This window comes from Heptranchias perlo, chromosome 5, assembly GCF_035084215.1.
Source record: "Heptranchias perlo isolate sHepPer1 chromosome 5, sHepPer1.hap1, whole genome shotgun sequence".
Taxonomy (NCBI): domain Eukaryota; kingdom Metazoa; phylum Chordata; class Chondrichthyes; order Hexanchiformes; family Hexanchidae; genus Heptranchias; species Heptranchias perlo.
Window position 1 is genome coordinate 63091797 of NC_090329.1, and position 19727 is coordinate 63111523.

Here is a 19727-nt window from a genome sequence, read left to right on the forward strand (position 1 = left end):
ATAATGTGGGAAACAAATGTAAAGTTGTTGAGATGCATAATTAATTCACTCATTATTAGTGATTTCTAAAGTACCAAGACAGCCAACTTGGTGAGTTTATGCAGGAAAGCCGAAAAAGTACCAACTGACCAATATGTTTGCCAGGTACCCCACATTGTTACTGTTAAAAAAAAACGTAACAATTGAAGAGTCCTTTTGTTTCTGAAGTAACACACGAGCCGTGGCAGTTAGTATACAGGTTAGCAGCTTTTGCAAACCAGAACAAGAAGTCCAAGTAGAAACATAGAATGTACAACGCAAAAACAGGCCATTTGGCCCAATAGGTCCATGCCAGTGTTTATGCTCCACACAAGCCTCCTCCCTCCCTACATCTAACCCCATCAGCATATCTTTCTATTTCTTTCTCCCTCATGTGTTTATTTAGCTTCCCCCTAAGTGCATTTATGCTAGTCGCCTCAACTACCTGTTACACATTCTAACCATTCTCTGGGTAAAGAAGTTTCTCCTGAATTCCCTGTTGGACAGAGCGCGGGGTCGAACGAGAGAGGGGTAGAGAGCGCGGGGTCGAACGAGAGAGGGGTAGAGAGCGCGGGGTCGAACGAGAGAGGGGTAGAGAGCGCGGGGTCGAACGAGAGAGGGGTAGAGAGCGCGGGGTCGAACGAGAGAGGGGTAGAGAGCGCGGGGTCGAACGAGAGAGGGGTAGAGAGCGCGGGGTCGAACGAGAGAGGGGTAGAGAGCGCGGGGTCGAACGAGAGAGGGGTAGAGAGCGCGGGGTCGAACGAGAGAGGGGTAGAGAGCGCGGGGTCGAACGAGAGAGGGGTAGAGAGAGCGGGGGTCGAACGAGAGAGGGGTAGAGAGAGCGGGGGTCGAACGAGAGAGGGGTAGAGAGCGAGGGGGGTCGAATGAGAGAGGGATAGAAAGCGAGGGGGGTCGAATGAGAGAGGGAAAGTGAATGAGGGGTCGAATGAACGGGAGAGAGGGGGGAAGTGAGTGAGTGAGTGAGTGAGTGAGTCACTGAGTCACATTTCAGGTATTAAGATCTGCTCAGAGTCAAGCCATTGATTTTACATATCACTTAATCCAGCCCAAGGTAGAGGCCAGGAAGGGTTAAGAGAAGTAGTACAGAGGCATGAGGTGCTACGCAAAACCAAATAAGTTAGTTTGTTTTGTCAGTCTTGAGCTGAAGGAAGTTTTAATTAACATACGAGTTGATAAAGGACGGAAAGTTAGATTTTTGTTTATTCAATCATGGGATGTGGGCATCGCAAGCGAGGCCGGCATTTATTGCCCATGAGAAGGTGGTGAGCCGCCTTCTTGAACGGCTGCAGTCCATGTGGTGAAGGTTCTCCCACAGTGCTGTTAGGTAGGGAGTTCCAGGATTTTGACTCAGCGACGATGAAGGAACGGCGATATATTTCCAAGTGGGGATGGTGTGTGACTTGGAGGGGAACGTGCAGGTGGTGGTGTTCCCATGTGCCTGCTGCCCTTGTCCTTCTAGGTGGTAGAGGTCACGGGTTTGGGAGGTGCTGTCAAAGAAGCCTTGGCGAGTTGCTGCAGTGCATCCTGTGGATGGTACACACTGCAGCCACAGTGTGCCGGTGGTGAAGGGAGTGGATGTTTAGGGTGGTGGACTGTGCGGCAATCAAGCGGGCTGGATGGTGTCGAGCTTCTTGAGTGTTGTTGGAGCTGCACTCATCCTGGCAAGTGGAGAGTATTCCATCACACTCCTGACTTGTGCCTTGTAGATGGTGGAAAGGCTTTGGGGGAGTCGGGAAGTGAGTCACTCGCTGCAGAATACCCAGCCTCTGACCTGCTCTCGTAGCCACAGTATTTATGTGGCTGGTCCAGTTAAGGTTCTGGTCAATAGTGACCCACAGGATGTTGATGGTGTGGGATTCGGTGTTGGTAATGCCATTGAATGTGAAGGGGAGGTGGTTAGTCTCTCTCTTGTTGGAGATGGTCATTGCCTGGCGCGAATGTTACTTGCCACATATCAGCCCAAGCCTGGATGTTGTCCAGGTCTTGCTGCATGTGGGCACGGACTGCTTCATTATCTGAGGGTTTGCGAATGGAACTGAACACTCTGCAATCATCAGCGAACATCCCCATTTCTGACCTTATGGTGGAGGGAAGGTCATTGATGAAGCAGCTGAAGATGGTCAGGCCTCGGACACTGCCCTGAGGAACTCCTGCAGCAATGTCCTGGGGCCGAGATGATTGGCCTCCAACAACCACTACCATCTTCCTTTGTGCGAGGTATGACTCCGGCCACTGGAGAGTTATGCCCCGATTTCCATTGACTTCAATTTTATGAGGGCTCCTTGGTGCCACACTCGGTCAAATGCTGCCTTAATGTCAAGGGCAGTCACTCTCACCTCACCTCTGGAATTCAGCTCTTTTGTCCATGTTTGGACCAAGGCTGTAATGGGGCCTGGAGCAGAGTGATCCTGGCGGAACCCAAACTGAGCATCGGTGAGCAGGTTATTGGTGAGTAAGTGCCGCTTAATTGCACTGTCGACAACATCTTCTATCACTTTGCTGATGATTGAGAGTAGACTGGTGGGGCGGTAATTGGCCAGATTGGACTTGTCCTGCTTTTTGTGGATAGGACATACCTGGGCAATTTTCCACATTGTCGGGTAGATGCCAGTGTTGTAGCTGTACTGGAACAGCTTGGCTAGAGGCGTGGCTAGTTCCGAAGCACAAGTCTTCAGCGCTACAGCCGGGATGTTGTCGGGGCCCATAGCCTTTGCTGTATCCAGTGCTCTCAGCCGTTTCTTGAAATCACGTGGAGTGAATCGAATTGGCTGAAGACTGGCTTCTCTGATGGTGGGGATATCGGAGGAGGCCGAGATGGATCATCCACTTGGCACTTCTGGCTGAAGATGGTTGCAAACACTTCAGCCTTGTCTTTTGCACTCACGTGCTGGACTCCGCCATCATTGAGGATGGGGATATTCACGGAGCCTCCTCCTCATGTTATTTGTTTAATTGTCCACCACCATTCACGACTGGATGTGGCAGGACTGCACAGCTTTGATCTGATCCATTGGTTGTGGAATCGCTTAGCTCTGTCTATAGCATGTTGCTTCCGCTGTTTAGCATGCATGTAAGTCCTGTGTTGTAGCTTCACCAAGTTGGCACCTCATTTTTAGGTACGCCTGGTGCTGCTCCTGGCATGCTCTCCTACACTCCTCATTGAACCAGGGTTGATCCCCTGGCTTATTGACAATGGTAGAGTGAGGAATGTCAGGCCATGAGGTTACAGATTGTGCTGGAATACAATTCTGCTGCTGCTGATGGCCCACAGCACCTCATGGATGCCCAGTTTTGAGCTGCTAGATCTGTTCTGAATCTATCCCATTTAAAAATTGTAAACAATTTTACAACACCAAGTTATAGTCCAGCAATTTTATTTTAAATTCACAAGCTTTCGGAGGCTACCTCCTTCCTCAGGTGAACGATGTGGAAATGAAATCCTCGAAATGAAGTCGCATTTATAATTCACAGAACAATGCTTGGTGAGTACAGACAGTTTTTTCAACTGCCCGTTGCCAAGGCAATCAGTGTGCAGACAGACAGGTGTTACCTGACAGGTCTCACAGAATATACAAATCACCAAAAAAAACAACAAACAAAAAAAAAACAGAGATAGAGAGGTAGAAACATAGAAAAGACAGCAACTGACCCGTTATATTAAAAACAGATAACATTTGTTCGCTGGTGGGGTAACGTGTAGCGTGACATGAACCCAAGATCCCGGTTGAGGCCGTCCTCATGGGTGCGGAACTTGGCAATCAATTTCTGCTCGACGATTTTGCGTTGTCGTGTGTCTCGAAGGCCGCCTTGGAGTATGCTTACCCGAAGGTCGGTGGCTGAATGTCCTTGACTGCTGAAGTGTTCCCCGACTGGGAGGGAACCCTCCTGTTTGGCGATTGTTGCGCGGTGTCCGTTCATCCGTTGTCGCAGCGTCTGCATGGTCTCGCCAATGTACCATGCTCTGGGGCATCCTTTCCTGCAACGTATGAGGTAGACAACGTTGGCCGAGTCACAGGAGTATGAACCATGCACCTGGTGGGTGGTGTCCTCTCGTGTGATGGTGGTGTCTGTGTCGATGATCTGGCATGTCTTGCAGAAGTTACCGCGGTGATAGTGCTACACAGCACGTTGGATGGTGTCCTCAGTGTGAAGATGGGACTTCGTCTCCACAAGGACTGTGCGGTGGTCACTCCTACCAATACTGTCATGGACAGATGCATCTGCGACAGGTAGATTGTTGAGGACGAGGTCAGGTAGGTTTTTCCCTCGTGTTGGTTCACTCACCATCTGCCACAGGCCCAGTCTGGCAGCTATGTCCTTCAGGACTCAGTCAGCTCAGTCAGTAGTGGTGCTACCGAGCCACTCTTGGTGATGGACACTGAAGTCCCCCACCCAGAGTACATTCTGTGCCCCTGCTACCCTCAGTGCTTCCTCCAAGTGGTGCTCAATATGGAGGAGCATTGATTCATCAGCTGAGGGAGGGCGGTAGGTGGTAATCAACAGGAGGTTTCCTTGCCCATGTTTGACCTGATGCCATGAGATTTCATGGGGTCCAGAGTCAATGTTCAGGACTTCCAGGGCCACTCCCTCCTGACTGTATACCACTGTACCGCCACCTCTGGTGGGTCTGTCCTGCAGGTGGGACAGGATATACCCAGGTATGGTGATGGAAGAGTCTGGGACGTTGGCTGAAAGGTATGATTCTGTGAGTATGGCTGTGTCGGGCTGTTGCTTGACTAGTCTGTCTGTGGGACAGCTCTCCCAATTTTGGCAGAAGTCCCCAGATGTTAGTGAGGAGAACTTTGCAGGGTCGACTGGGCTTGATTTGCCTTTGTCGTGTCCGGTGCCTAGCGTTCCGATGCCGGGTGGCCCGTCCGGTTTTATTCTTATTGTGACTTCTGTAGTGAGATTGTACAACTGAGTGGCTTGCTAGGCCATTTCAGAGAGTGATTAAGAATCAACCACTGATAAGGCTGTCACAGATAACGCTGTGACAGCCTTAGTGCCAATAGTGGGAAGGTAAAATTAAACATTATCAGCATACTTGTGAAAACTGACTGCCTGTTTGCAGATGGTGTCACCAAGGGAACATGTAGATGATAAATAGAAAGGGGCTGATGAGGAATCCTTCGGAACACCTCACATGACCTCTTGAGATAATGAAATGGTTTCCTAGGGAGAGATAGGAATGGAATCAGAACAGAGCAGTGCCATAAAGATGGACCATGGAGGAGAGGTAGCGATAGGGTCAAACGGGTCGAAATGTCAAGTATAAAGCTCAGCTCAGGGTCAAACCACTGATCTGGTTTGCAAAAGATGCTAACCAAACAAGATGTCCAGGTACAAAACAAATAATAAATCAGCAAACTTAAATCAAGGAAATGCAGTAAAACAATAAGGCTAAAAAGGAAACTCTTAGAAGGAAACTAATGGCAACTTTAAATCGACAACTGACCACCAAAAGAAGTAATGTTTAGTATTGTTGACTATTATGAGACTATCTTTAGCCACCAGACATTTTAAGTTTGCTGATCTGTTTATTGTTAATTTTGCACCAAATGTTTAGATATATTAATTACATTAAAAACATAAGAAACAGTAATGGTTTCCTTTCAATTCACATACACTTTTCCATAACAAGCAATTTTTCAGAGGAAATTCCACATCCACTGTAAATTTATGCCTTAGATCTCTCTCCCTACCCCTCCTCCCACTATTCTATTTATTGTAGGTATATGCTTTATGAAACACAAACAGGCAAACTAAAGCTCTTTTTGTACCTATCAAAATGTCTAAACTATATTTCACTGCACATTTGAAATAAAAACTATACAAAACAGCTATCTACTTCAATATGTTCTGAATTTCAGAAAAAAAATCAAATACAGAACACTGGAGACCCCCACCCCCTGTAAACATTTATAATAGTTGAATAATTTTGTTTGTTCTTCTTCTAGAGGGGTGTCCAAACTACAGTCATGGGCCACCTGAGGTCTCCAAGCCTTGGTAATCCAGCCCTTGAAGCCCAGGGAATTCAGTGCTATTTGCACTTCCATTTCTTATTCGCTGGTTTGTTCTGCTTGACATTTTAGACTTGGGAGGTTTGGAAAAGGCTGTTCTTAAACACTGTTGCCTCTTTGATGGATAAATTCTAAAGCAAAACACCAAGATCAGTTAGTATCAGTAAATTGAGATTAAAAAATTATTGGTAACATGGATTTAAATTTCATATATGTTGCCTCTGAGATTCAATGGTACGCAACCTAGGTGACCCATAAAAACAGTAAATTTGGACACCCCTGTTCTAGGCCCTTTAGAAAAAAGGTTTTGCATTCAAAATTTAAAGTAAACAGGGAAGTTTGTTAAGAATTAACTTATAGCAGAAGGTTTTAAGTTTGGCCAATAATGCTCCTAGGCTTCTATCTCTGCCAACATTACTCTCTAACCTGCAAATACAAAATGCACAAGAGCAGCCCAAGGTGGATGGATCTCCAAGTTTCCCTCCAATCACCACCTTGCTTGGCACCTAATAGTTCAGAAGAGACCGAGTCTTCACTGTGTGCGAGGTCTGCACCCTGCTACTCCAAAGTATGGCACACTGGTATATTAATATGCCATGCCACTGAACTGCCAGCTGACCTCTACATTTTACTAAACAATAGAAGAAACTGGAGCAAGACTTTTGTGACATAGGACTTCAAAAGACGTGTTATTTTCCATAGTGTATTACATAATGGTTGGCTTTGATTTTATCAGTTCTCTATTGATGCTTTTAAAAAGTGCAACATGTTGAAAATTACAGCAATTTTACACGTATCAACGTCTTTACCCTTTTCTAGTACAATATTCACGTTTTCACCCATCGAAGCAAATAATAACAGCAGCAATTATATAAAATGTCAATGATAATTTTTTACTGCATCAATACTCATTATTATGCATTAAGCTTCCAATCTTTAAAAATTCTCAAAAAATATATATTTTTGCCATGGTAGACATATGTTGTAGATGTTTTTAATAATTCTAAAATATAGGCTGTGGTACTCAATAAAAATGCAGAGCTGATGCTCCAAGCAACTGTTAGCTGAGGAAGCCATAATTTGATACAGAATAGGAAGGCTGCAGTGTGCAGCAACTGATTTTACCAACACATTTTTAGGTTTTTTTCTCCAAATTTACTACTGTTAAGATTTTCACCCCATTATAAACATTTTTGTTCCATTTCAACTTCCCATGAGCCCTTTTCTTTCCTGTCATGCATGCGTACAAGTGATCTCAATTAAAGACCTCCATGAAGGCAGGAGAAATCAGACAGACATTGTAACCAAATAGAACAGGAAATCATTATTTTTGTAAATGCACTGACAAACCTGTCAGCCCAAATACAGTTCTGAAATGCCAAAACTAACTTTGATCTCTCATTTTTACAGAGATTTACTTTGGTGGTTTATGCCTCTGCTTCTTTCCAATCTCTTTTTGTGTGCAGTACAATATCGCCTTCAACATCAACATCAGATGTTCATTCATTGGCGTCCATCTGTGCCAGTTCCAGCTTCCAGTGTCTGTTACCTTGGCACAATGAAATGAAGGCGCCATTTCTTTAGCCCCTTTGGTCAACACCAAACAAAATCAGAATCACAGACACACTTTAAAAAAGAACTAAATTACATACTCACGCACTCCCTAAAAAAAAAGTTCAACTTAGATTGCAAACATCATGAACTGAAATGTCACTGATTCACTGTGGCAAACAGCAATTGATTTGCCAAGATTGGTGAGCCAAATTTACCTTTGGCATCCAGACATGTAAAATTGCAACAATAGAATGTTCAAAGAAAAAATGCTATTATCCAGACTGACAGAGTATTATGTGACAAGCAACGGGGGCTTAGGGCAGTTAGAGCCACAGTCTGAAAGATAGATCCAGCTGGCAGTCAAAAATTTTTTAAAAATCAAAATCCAATACTGCCATCACTGTTCTTCTAATTTTCAGTTTCTTACAAGAGTAGTGTTCAGCCAATTATGTATTTTCTTTTAAATCACCTCTTTTTTGATCTACCAAAGATCCACGTAAAACTTAGTGTGTGTGTATTGGGTAAGGTGTGGGATGAGGAAGTGTTCTATTTTTGCTATTTTTTTTACATCCCCATTTCCCCCTTCAAATCCAAACTTCCTCTCCCTTTATTGCATTTTTGCCCTATTAAACATCCAACGTGGTCACACAGCAAGTTGAGATGTGAACTTCATTTTTCAAATCACCTATCTTGTTTCTGGAGCTCATCCCTATCTACAGGAGTTAACAGGTGGAAAAGAATCCCACCAGTATTGCCCCTTCATAAATATAATCCAGCAATCTTCAATATAGCACCAGAAGCGTACATAGAGGATAACCTATCTCATTAGAACATATTCTGATAACATATGTTATCTAACAAGTGGCAGCTTTTTCATTCCCAAATGTAAAGGAAAAAAATAACCATAATAAGCATATAAAACTGAAGTTCGTCATGTTGCATTAATCACATATGAATGAATATAACTATGGGTTTCATATGGTGACATAAACCCTACGTATCTAAATAGTCAATTATCATTTATCAATTTTCTCTATATACAGCCATATAAAATGTCAAATGTTTTACACTGATCATTAAATATGCAAAGTGTCATTTTATACATAATTTGTAATATGGTCCAATTAAATGTAATGAAGACAAATATAGGCAAATTCATAACTAATGTCATTATTAGTTGTATCCTACCACAAAAGTTCCTTTGTGTAGTTTAACATTTTTACTCATTATTAGTGATTCACAATTAAGTTAAAATAATGCAATGTGTATTGCGTGGTTTGTTTACATACATCATGGTCTGAAGCTCCGTTACAAAGCTAGTTGACTTTGCCGATCCCCTCCCACTGCTTGATGCTGTGCTGCCTGCACATGACATGGGACTGGCTGCATTACTGCTCATCTAAAAGAAACAAATGAAGAATTTCATTTACATTAACAGAATATTATTACAAATCAGGTTTTGAAAATATGTGAGCAGTAATTAAAGTAAATAACAAACAGGTCTGGTACCTGAAATTAAGGTAGTATTGATATGCAAATACAAAATTAATAAACTAATAAAAAATTAAAAACATGAAAATCAGTTGAAATCTACACTACATGTGATTGCTTCATTTTTTTAATATACAGTTTATAAAATTACAAGCAAATTCCCTTCCAACAATCCATTGTCCAACAATTGATTGCATCGGGGCTTAGCTCTTAAAGCACTTAAATTCAGTTTCCACCTTTCCGATCAATTACCTACAGGAGTCTTGGCAAAGCAGATGATGCAAACGTATTCATGAGAGTTAAGCTCCTAGTGTGGTTTTTTTCCCCAGAAAAATATGCATTTTCCTTTTTGCTGCCTCTTCCAGGTAATATTACATACAATACTTACTTTAAAATATTTCTAAAAAGCTTACAAATCAAATCAACCTTATTTTAACCTAGTGCAACTTGGTGGTGCAGCATTTTACTGCACTGATGGGCCATGGGATGCAGGATCCAAGGCATCCCAAAAAGGAAAGGCCCAAACTTTCAGGCAGAACAAGAGCAAGATCATTTTTGTTTAAATGTTAACATCATTTCTGTTAAAACTATTAATTCCCATTAATTTCTATCTGACTTTTTGTCCTTTTCAATATTGTTGTAAACCTTTACAGCAGCAAGACCATACATACCACCTATAATGCTTTGTAGAAATCTCTAATATATTAGAAATATTTTGCAAGTAATTATTTCAAACCACTGGAATCACTGAAATGATTCTTAATTTTTAAACAGAACATCATTTACAAATTTATTTCCAAATTATTAAAAAGATATACAATAGGTCTTCCTAAATTGATTGTGACTATTGCAGAAACTTCTGTAAATATTAGCAGTGTTAAAATTATTTGCTGTCTTCCAAACAGAAAATAGCTGTCTGAGAGAGAGTGCTCTGACAAAATTATCGCTTGTGTGACAGCCAGCTTCAGCACCCACAGGAGCCTGAACTGCATGTGGAGTTTTCCAGAAATACTGGAGCAGTAGAGGAGGTACTGACTGATCAGAAACCACTGTCCACACTATAAGTGGTTAAACAAAAGAAATACATATGTCCCACACACTCAGTTCGTCAACATACAACTTTTAATCGTACAGTTTTTCAAAACCTAGTATTTTTCTTCACATTTGTTTTTCTTTTTAAAATTACTATTTTCAATCTCCCTTTTCCTAGTGGTTTGGTGTAGCAAAGATAGTGAACCTGTCTCCAGGAGGCCCACTTCAGCAAAGTAGGATGGGACCAACCAACCCAAAAATTCTCAGTTATTGTATCTGATCATGAATGGTAACATTTGCACTTAAAGAGAAGCTGAGATTGAGACCCAAAGTCAGGCCACCTAATTTTGAGTGTAATGCTTGGTACTCTAACCACCAGGCCATCCTTCATTTTGAAGGATTCCTGATCTAAGGATAATCTTTTAAGTGCACTGTTTAGTCCATTTCTTCATTCGTGAGTGAGGATCAGGATTCTTCATTTATCTTCTACACAATTTAGTGCTACACTTTAACATTACTGTGAATAGAAAACACTATTTTCCAGATAAACAAGCTCTTGTACAACGACTTAACATGCATTTCTGTTTAATTTATAAATGACAGAAAACTGGGTGAACAAAAACGATAAACAGTATGTGCCACTTTGTCACTCCTTAAATTTAAAAAAAATTGAAGAGAATGTGAAGGACTTAACTTTTTTACAGTTTTAAAATCTAACACATGTACATGCACAAAAAAGATACTGTCTCTCAACATGAAAGGAAATCAGATTTTAAAAAACTATAAAAGTCTGCCTATGATCAGTATGGAATGCCACAGTGACAAACACATTTTAGACCCATTAGCAAAACAGCGTAAGAATTTCAAACCATCAAAGATTCACTGGCAAATCTTCATAAGATTCCTTTATTTATTCCAGCAATTGGAAAAATACAGCCTAGAAATGTGTCTCCAAGTACACAGACAGCGTCTTTAACATTAAATCCCCTCATCTGTTGTTTATTTGTTGAATTCTGGAAAACTCTCAACCAAACATTTTCAATTCAAAATTAAGGCGTGCAAACGGAAAGCATTTTTGCATTGCAGTTTTATGTCATTATGTAGATTTGCAGATGATTGCTACACATCCTTTCACTTTTAACTTAAATGAAAAATTTATTAAAGAAACAGGATCTTGTTTGTCAACCTATACAAACAGGATTTGAAATGTATTAACTCTTAAAGCACCAGTGGCAACATATATTGTACTAACCTTATGTACTGAGCAGATTACAATAGAAAATATTTTTATCATCGCAACACATTCTCCTCAAACAATGCTGTCTAGTTTTTTTCTAAACTCATGTTCAAACGAGAACCAGCTTTTTACTGGAAGAACATTTTCACAGACATACTATAATTCACGCACATACAATTCAGCATCCATTAGACGAAGTTTCAAATACTTAACAATAACAAACAATATACTCTATTAATTCCCTAAATAGAGAAATTGACTATCAAATAAATTTGCAATATCTTAATTAAATTTAGTGTTTGATACAAAAAAAATCTTGTGCTAATATTCACCAATTTACAGTAAATATAACATTTAAACCAGTAGTGGTTTACACAAAATATCCCACTCGGGTTTGAAATTCAATCATGCTTAATGAATTTTTTTTATTCGTTCATGGGATGTGGGCGTCGATGGCAAGGCCAGGGATTATTGCCCAACCCTGATTGCCCTTGACTCAGTGTGATATTTTTATGAACCAATCGCTGAATTAATAATCATTACATAAATGTGACAGTCAGTTGGCATGGTCCTGCATCATAATAAGAAATTTTGGCACAATCTTTTGTGCAGTCTCAACCACTCCACTCGGTATTTCTGTTTCGTATTACCAATAAATTTCACTCTATCAATGAAATGAATGCACAATAAGAAGTAACTTGGGAGGAATTAAAACAGAGCTGGAAATATTTGTTGTTATTCAAACTTAACTTCGTAATAGCCAGAACTGACCATCAGCCTGAAAGTTTCTGCATTATCTTAAGCAGCCAGTGGAAGAATCGATCGATCGATACTGCATTTTACAACAATAACAGTTCCATTAAAATCATCACAACAATTTAAACAAATGTTTACTTGTTGATATGCTGTAAACATTGCCCCAGAGAACACCTACATTTGGCATTAATTCTCCCCATTCAGTTTAAAATGCTGTTCCCACTTCCTGATGTTTTTGGAACAAAATCCCCCAAATTGACAGAGACCTATCAATTCTTCTGAGAACACAATGCAAAAGTGCGATACGGGTTTACAACTTTCCAGTTTATTTAATAATATACTGAAGATTTATTTTAATTTATCTCCCTTCATTAGTCAACAAACATCCTCTTTATGAAAGCAAAGTGGAAAGGGCTTCACTGTGGTTTAAAGTTGGGTGAGCCAGACAATACTAGTTTTTCCCCTTATTCCCTACCTTGAGCATAACTCTTCCTTATCACATGAGCAGCCATCTAACTACCCAGTGAAAAATTCACTAAATCATCCAACCTAGTTAAAGGGTAATCAGAGGAAGAGTGGGGCCAATTAGGGACCAAAAAGGAGATCTTCTTGTGAAGGCATAGGGCATGGCTGAAGTACTAAATGAGTACTTTGCATCTGTCTTCACGAAAGAAGAGGATGCTGCTAATGTCACAATAAAGGAGGTAGTACAGTTATTGGGTAAGATAAACTTAGATAAAGAGGTACATAAAAGGTTGGCAGGACTCAAAGTAGAAAAGTCACCCGGTCCAGATGGGATGCATCCTAGGTTGCTGAGTGAAGTAAGGGCGGAAATTGCAGAGGGTCTGGCCACAATCTTCCAATCCTCACTAGATATGGGAGTGGTGCCAGAGGACTGGAGGATTGCAAATGTTACACCCTTGTTCAAAAAAAGAGGGGAGGGATAAACCCAGCAACTACAGGCCAGTTGATGGTGGGGAAACTTTTAGAGACAATAATCCATGACAAAATTAACTGGCACTTGGAAAAGTATGGACTAATAAATGAAAGCCAGTATGGATTTATTAAAGTCAAATCGTGGTTGACTAACTTGATTGAGTTCTTTGATGAAGTAACAAAGAGGGTTGATGAGGGTTGTGCAGTTGATGTGTATATATGGACTTTCAAAAGGTGTATGATAAAGTACCACATAATAGACTTGTTAGCAAAATTGAAGCCCATGGGATTAAAGGGATAGTGGCAGCATGGATACAAAATTGGCTAAGGGACAGAAGGCAGAGAGTAGTGCTGAACGGTTGTTTTTCAGATTGGAGGGACATATTCAGTGGTGTCCCCCAAGGGTCGGTATTAGGACCACTGCTCTTTTTGATATATATTAATGACCTGGTCTTGGGTATACCAGGCATAATTTCAAAGTTTGCAGATGACACAAAACTCGGAAATGTAGTAAATAATGAGGAGGATAGTAATAGAATTCAGGAGGACATAGACAGATTGGTGAAATGGGCACACACATGGCAGATGAAATTTAATGCAGAGAAGTGTGAAGTGATGCATTTTGGTAGGCAGAATTAGGAGAGGCAATAAGCTAAATGGTACAATTTTAAAGGGGGTGCAGGAACAGAGGGACCTGCGGGTGTATGTACACAAATCTTTGAAGGTGGCAGGACAAAACACAGGATCCCTGGGTTTATAAATAGATGTAAGGAATCTTACAACACCAGGTTATAGTCCAACAATTTTATTTTAAAATCACAAGCTTTCGGAGATTATCTCCTTCGTCAGGTGAGTAGTGAATCTACTCACTACTCACCTGACGAAGGAGATAATCTCCGAAAGCTTGTGATTTTAAAATAAAATTGTTGGACTATAACCTGGTGTTGTAAGATTCCTTACATTTGTCCACCCCAGTCCATCACTGGCATCTCCACATCATGGCTTTATAAATAGAGATAGAGTACAAAAGCAAGGAAGTTATGCTAAACCTTTATAAAACACTGGTTAGGCCCCAGCTGGAGTATTGTGTCCAATTCTGGGCACCACACTTTCGGAAAGATGTCAAGGTGTTAGAGAGGGTGCAGAAGAGATTTACTAGAATTAGTACCAGGGATGAGGGACTTCAGTTAACTGGAGAAGCTGGGGCTGTTTCCCTTAGAACAGAGAAGGTTAAGAGGCAATTTGATAGTGGTGTTCAAAATCATGAAGGGTTTTAATAGAGTAAATAAGGAGAAACTGTTTTCTTCCACCATCTTGAAAGGGTGGTGGAAGCAAATTCAATAGCAAGTTTAAAAGGGAATTGGATAAATACTTGAAGGGAAAAATTTGCAGAGCTATGGGGAAAGAGCAGACGTGTGGGACTAATTGGATTGCTCTTCCAAAGATGGGCACAATGGGCCGAATGACCTCCTTCTGTACTGTATCATTCTATGATTCTAATTGAAGGTACAGGCTGGCAGCACTGAGACTTGTGGCCTCTTATTAGGAGTTTGCCACTTAAAGTTACTAGTTTGTAATATGGAATGAATAAAGCATATCTGTCCCATCAAGCCTGTTTCTTCTACAAACCATGTCATTTTTCCATTCATGAAAGAGACAACCAACCGCAGATAAATGTACGACGGGTTAAAGCTCTGATTTTTCTGTGATTCCTTAACAGGGCAAAACTCCAGGTTATCAGTGTAGATGGAAGCATAACATTACAGAGAGATATTAACAAATTAAGTGAATGGGCAAAACTGTGGCAAATGGATTTCAATATAGGCAAATGTGAGGTCATCCACTTTGGACCTAAAAAGGACAGATCAGAGTGCTTTCTAAATGATTAAAAGCTCGAAACAGTGGAGGTCCAAAGAGACTTAGGGCTCCACGTACATAGATTAAAATGTCATGGACAGGTACAAAAAATAATCAAAAAGGCTAATGGAATGGAATGCTGGCCTTTATATCTAGAGGACTAGAGTACATGGGGGTAGCTGTTCACAATCTATATCAATGACTTAGATGAGGGGACCGAGTGGAATGCATCCAAGTTTGCTAACGATACAAAGCTAAATGGCAAAGTAAACTGTGAGGAAGATGCAAAGAGGCTGCAAAGTGATTTAGTCAGGTTTAGTGAATGGGCGAGAAGGTGGCAGATGGAGTACAACATAGGGAAATGTGAAATTATCCACTTTGGTAGGAAGAATAGAAAAGCAGAATATTTTTTAAAAGGTGAGAGACGAAGAAATGTTGGTATTCAGAGGGATTTGGATGTCCTTGTACATGTATCACAGAACGTTAACATGCAGGTACAGCAAGCAATTAGGAAGGCAAATGGTATGTTAGTCTTTAATGCAAAAGGGTTGGAGTATAAGAGTAAGGAGGTCTTGCTGCAATTATATAGGGCTCTGGTGAGATCACAACTGGAGTATTGTGTACAGTTTTGGTCTCCTTACCTAATGAAGGATATACATGCCTTAGAGGGGGTGCAGCAATAGTTCACTAGATTGATTCCTGGGATGATTCTATGAGAGGGTTGTCTTATGAGGAGAGATCAATTAGAATGGGCTTATGTTCTCTGGAGTTTAGAAGAATGAGAGGTGATCTCATTGAAACATATAAAACTCATAGAGGGCTTAACAGGGTAGATGCTGAGAGGCTGTTTCCCCTGGCTGGAGAGTCCAGAACTAGGGGGCATAGTCTCAAAATAAGGGGTCATTTACGACTCATTTTTTAAAAATTTGCACAGTCTACTTTTCATTGTTAAAAACAAAGAATACCATTTATGGGGATTTTTGTGCGATGGGGAAAAATTTCTTTACTCAGAGGGTTGTGAATCTTTGGAATTCTCTACCCCAGAGGGCTGTGGATGCTCAGTCGTTGAGTATATTCAAGACCAAGATCAATGGATATATGGACACTAAGGGAATCAAGGGACATGGGGATAGGGCGGGAAAGTGGAGTTGAGGTATAAGATCAGCCATGACTTTATTGAATGGCGGAGCAGGCTCGAGTGGCTGTGTGGCCTACTCCTGCTCCTATTTCTTATGTTATTATGCTCCAGCTATACAAAGCCCTGGTTAGACCATACCTGGAGTACTGTGTTCAGTTCTGCACACCGCACCTTAGGAAGGGTATAATGGCCTTGGAGGGTGTGCAGCGTAAAATTACTAGAATGATACCTGGACTCCAAGGGTTAAATTACGAGGAGAGATTACACAAACTAGGTTTGTATTCCCTGGAATTTAGAAGATTAAGAGGTGACTTGATCGAAGTTTATAAGATATTAAGGGGAACTGATAGGGTAGGTAGAGAGAAACTATTTCCGATGGTTGGGGAGTCTGGGACTAAGGGACATAGCCGAAAAATTAGAGCCAGGACTTTCAGGAATTAAGTTAGGAAACACTTCTACACGCAAAAGGTGATAGAAGCTTGGAACTCCCACAAACGGCAGTTGATGCTAACTCAATTGTTAATTTTAAATCTGAAATCGATAGATTATTGTTAACCAAAGGTATTAAGAGATATGGGGCTAAGTCGGGTATATGGAGTTAGGTCACAGATCAGCCATGACCTCAGTGAATGGCGGAACAGGCTTGAGGGGCTAAATGGCCTACTCCTGTTTCTATGTTCCAATCAATCAAATCTTACAACCTGCACTACTCAATTGTGATTAGCTTAATTCCATAGATGATACAGCCATCTCTATCTATGATTATCCTTGTAATGTTCAATTCCATTCTTAAATAAACATTAATCCCATTTTTAAAAATGGTTAATCATCACAACTTTAGTAACTTGTGCTGCGAGCCCAATCCAAATATCCTTTACTCAGTGCAGTGGGGGAAAGGGAGTAATTTTTCCAGATCTCTAGTCCTGGTTGAGGCTCATTACCTGTAAATCCATGTCTCCTAGTTGAGTGTTCACGATCCAAGTCAAATAGTTTGCTTATATCTACATTACTTATGCCTTTTAACATTTTATCTGGATTAGTCCCTTTTCAATCTTCTTTTTGACAATGAAAACAAGTTCCGTTCCGTAAGGCCTCATTTTTTTCATTTGCACAGTCTACTTTTCATTGTTAAAAATAAAGAATACCATTTATGGGGATTTTTGTGCGATAGAAAATCCAATGACATAGAATTTTCCAGCATAGAAACAGGCCATTCGGCGCAACAGGTCTATGCCGATGCTTATGCACCACGTGAGCCTTCTCCCACCTTACTTTATCTCACCCTATCAACATATCTATCTATTCCTTTCTCATGTACATAGCTAGCTTCCACTTAAATGCATCTATGCTCATCGCCTCAACCACTCCATGCGGTAGTGAATTCCATGTTCTCATCTCAACACAAGACTGAGATCTATGGATATATGGACACTAAGGGAATCAAGGGATATGGGGATAGGACGGGAAAGTGGAGTTTAGGTAGAAGATCAGCCATGATCTTATTGAATGGCGGAGTAGGCTTGAGGGGCCATATGGCCTACTCCTGCCCCTCTTTCTTATGTTCTTATGTTCCCTTTAAATGCATCTATGCCATTTGCCTCAAATCCTCCTTGTGGTAGCACATTCCACATTCTTACCAATTTTTGGGTAAAGAGGTTTCTCCTGAATTCCTTATTGACTATCTTATACTTATGGCCTCTAGTTTTGGATTGTTCAAAACAGTAACTCAATTTATCTATAACAGTACTTGTTGGATTCTTGCTAAAAAGGGCTTTAACATGCAGAACACAAGTAATATATTGGCATCAAAATCTGATTTGAATCACTATGAGCTCTAGGGGACTGAATAGAAACCCCTTAAACCAATAATAATGACAATATAATGAGCATTGTGCAGTAAGAAGTTATTAGTCTCAACAATTTTAAACCACCCTTTTTCTATTTAGAAAGTTGCACTTTTTCTTTAACTGATGCAGGTGTATCTTTTGGCTTCAGCAAATTACTCTTAATAAATTACTTCCCCATCCCACAATATATTTGGCAGTTAGATAATTGACTTCTTTACACATCAAAGTCTTGCCATGTGAAATTGCCTGATTTCCTTTCTTCCGGACATTAAAATATAACCTAAAAGCAGAAACACATTAGACAACTTACTCTAAGCAATAAACTGAACATGAAATTGAAATCATACTGTAATCTTTACCCATATGGTAATGTATCAGTTGCTCTGAAGTGAAATACAGCTGTTTGCCATACCAAGTAAAATGAATTCAGATGTATAAAGTCTGTGAAGACCATTTTAACAAGTAACTCTGCACTACAACTAACTATATCAACAATACCACAGACAAATCACCAGTTCTAAAGCTTCTGAGTAAAATAAAATTGATCAGGCCTTAGAAGTTGTCTCCGTCTCTATAAATTTGCAAAGCTTTTCAACAGACGTTGAAGACGTTGCTTAAAAATATTTAACCCTTTGAGAACTATAGTGACATTTCTGCCATACATTAAGAAAATAATCCATGATTGTAAGACTGCACTAAGAGACATGTACAGCCTACATACCATGTGGTACCTAAAATTAATCACAATTATACTGTAATTTATTTACATGTTTTTGTATATTTTCCCCAGTATTTCATCTTCAAGTTGTGTTATGGCAGCATGAGGGTAGAGATTCCATCCATCAGTCCACTGATGTCCATCTCAGCTTCATGGCTATGGGCAGGAGTTAATCAAAAGCTGCCTCTCCAAACAAAAAAAATTAGAAAAAAAGGAATTGCCAAAGACTGTCCTGTACCTCCCAGAAGCTGTCTAAACAGCAGCACTGGCAAACTCAGAAGCAGGTCAGCCGCAAGAGGTCTGTGCCCAGTGAGACAGCAACAGGGAAGGAAATAGGGAAAAAAAACAAGAGGGCTCAAAACAATGTGCTACAATTTTAAAGTTAAGTTGCAATAGGAAAGCTTGCAGTTATACACTAGGTTATAATTGAGGGACTCAAGCGGCAGTATTGTCCAATCAGTCTGCCAGATCTCTATTACAACCATTTTATTTTACTCATAATATCACTTAAATTTGTAATGAAATAATACAACATTATTTATTTATGATAGAACTAAACTGTGCTGCTTATTAATGTAATGGAGTTTGGAAAGACCAGAATCTGTTGTCTCAAGCTGTGTGTGTCCATATGTACATCACCTGCTGATAAAAAGATACTGATTATAGTTGAACACACAAACAGATAAGGACTGTGGGGAAGTAGGATGGAGAAGCCTGACTTACAACATCAGAATTGTTAGGCGACACTGATCCTTAAACCTCTGAGGTGCACTACAAAATTTCAATGAGTTAAAATCCTTACTGTGATCGCAAATGCTTCTTAATACTGTCTTTCAATTTATAAATTACACTTAACGCTACAAACAGATTAAAGTAAATGAAAATTCCACTGATTTAATGTTTGGGGCCTTTAATCAAAAAGCTGATGGGCTAGTGGAAATATGTACTACAATTTCTAACATTAGAGGTTGCTAGTTTATTTATATAGCCTGTAGTCTGGTGGCAGACTGAAGTAGTATAGCAAGCAGACTGGCACACTTTCTCTCGTGTTAAATGTCTTATCCACTTCTAAAAAGGTCTTTAAAAAAAGTATATAACTTTT

General features: G+C 40.4%; 2 protein-coding genes across 6 annotated transcripts in view; one reads left to right on the forward strand and one right to left on the reverse strand.

Annotated features, from left to right (window-relative positions):
- supt3h (SPT3 homolog, SAGA and STAGA complex component) overlaps positions 1-19727 on the reverse strand; it is a 424528-nt gene that overhangs the window by 393298 nt on the left and 11503 nt on the right. For both annotated transcript variants that reach the window (XM_067984482.1, XM_067984481.1), the window contains exon 2: positions 8903-9012. In XM_067984482.1, the coding sequence (XP_067840583.1) occupies positions 8903-9012 (110 nt within the window). The remainder of the gene's footprint in view (positions 1-8902; positions 9013-19727) is intronic.
- The window catches only part of runx2a (RUNX family transcription factor 2a), a 177446-nt gene that overhangs the window by 55794 nt on the left and 101925 nt on the right, over positions 1-19727 (forward strand). The window lies entirely within an intron of this gene.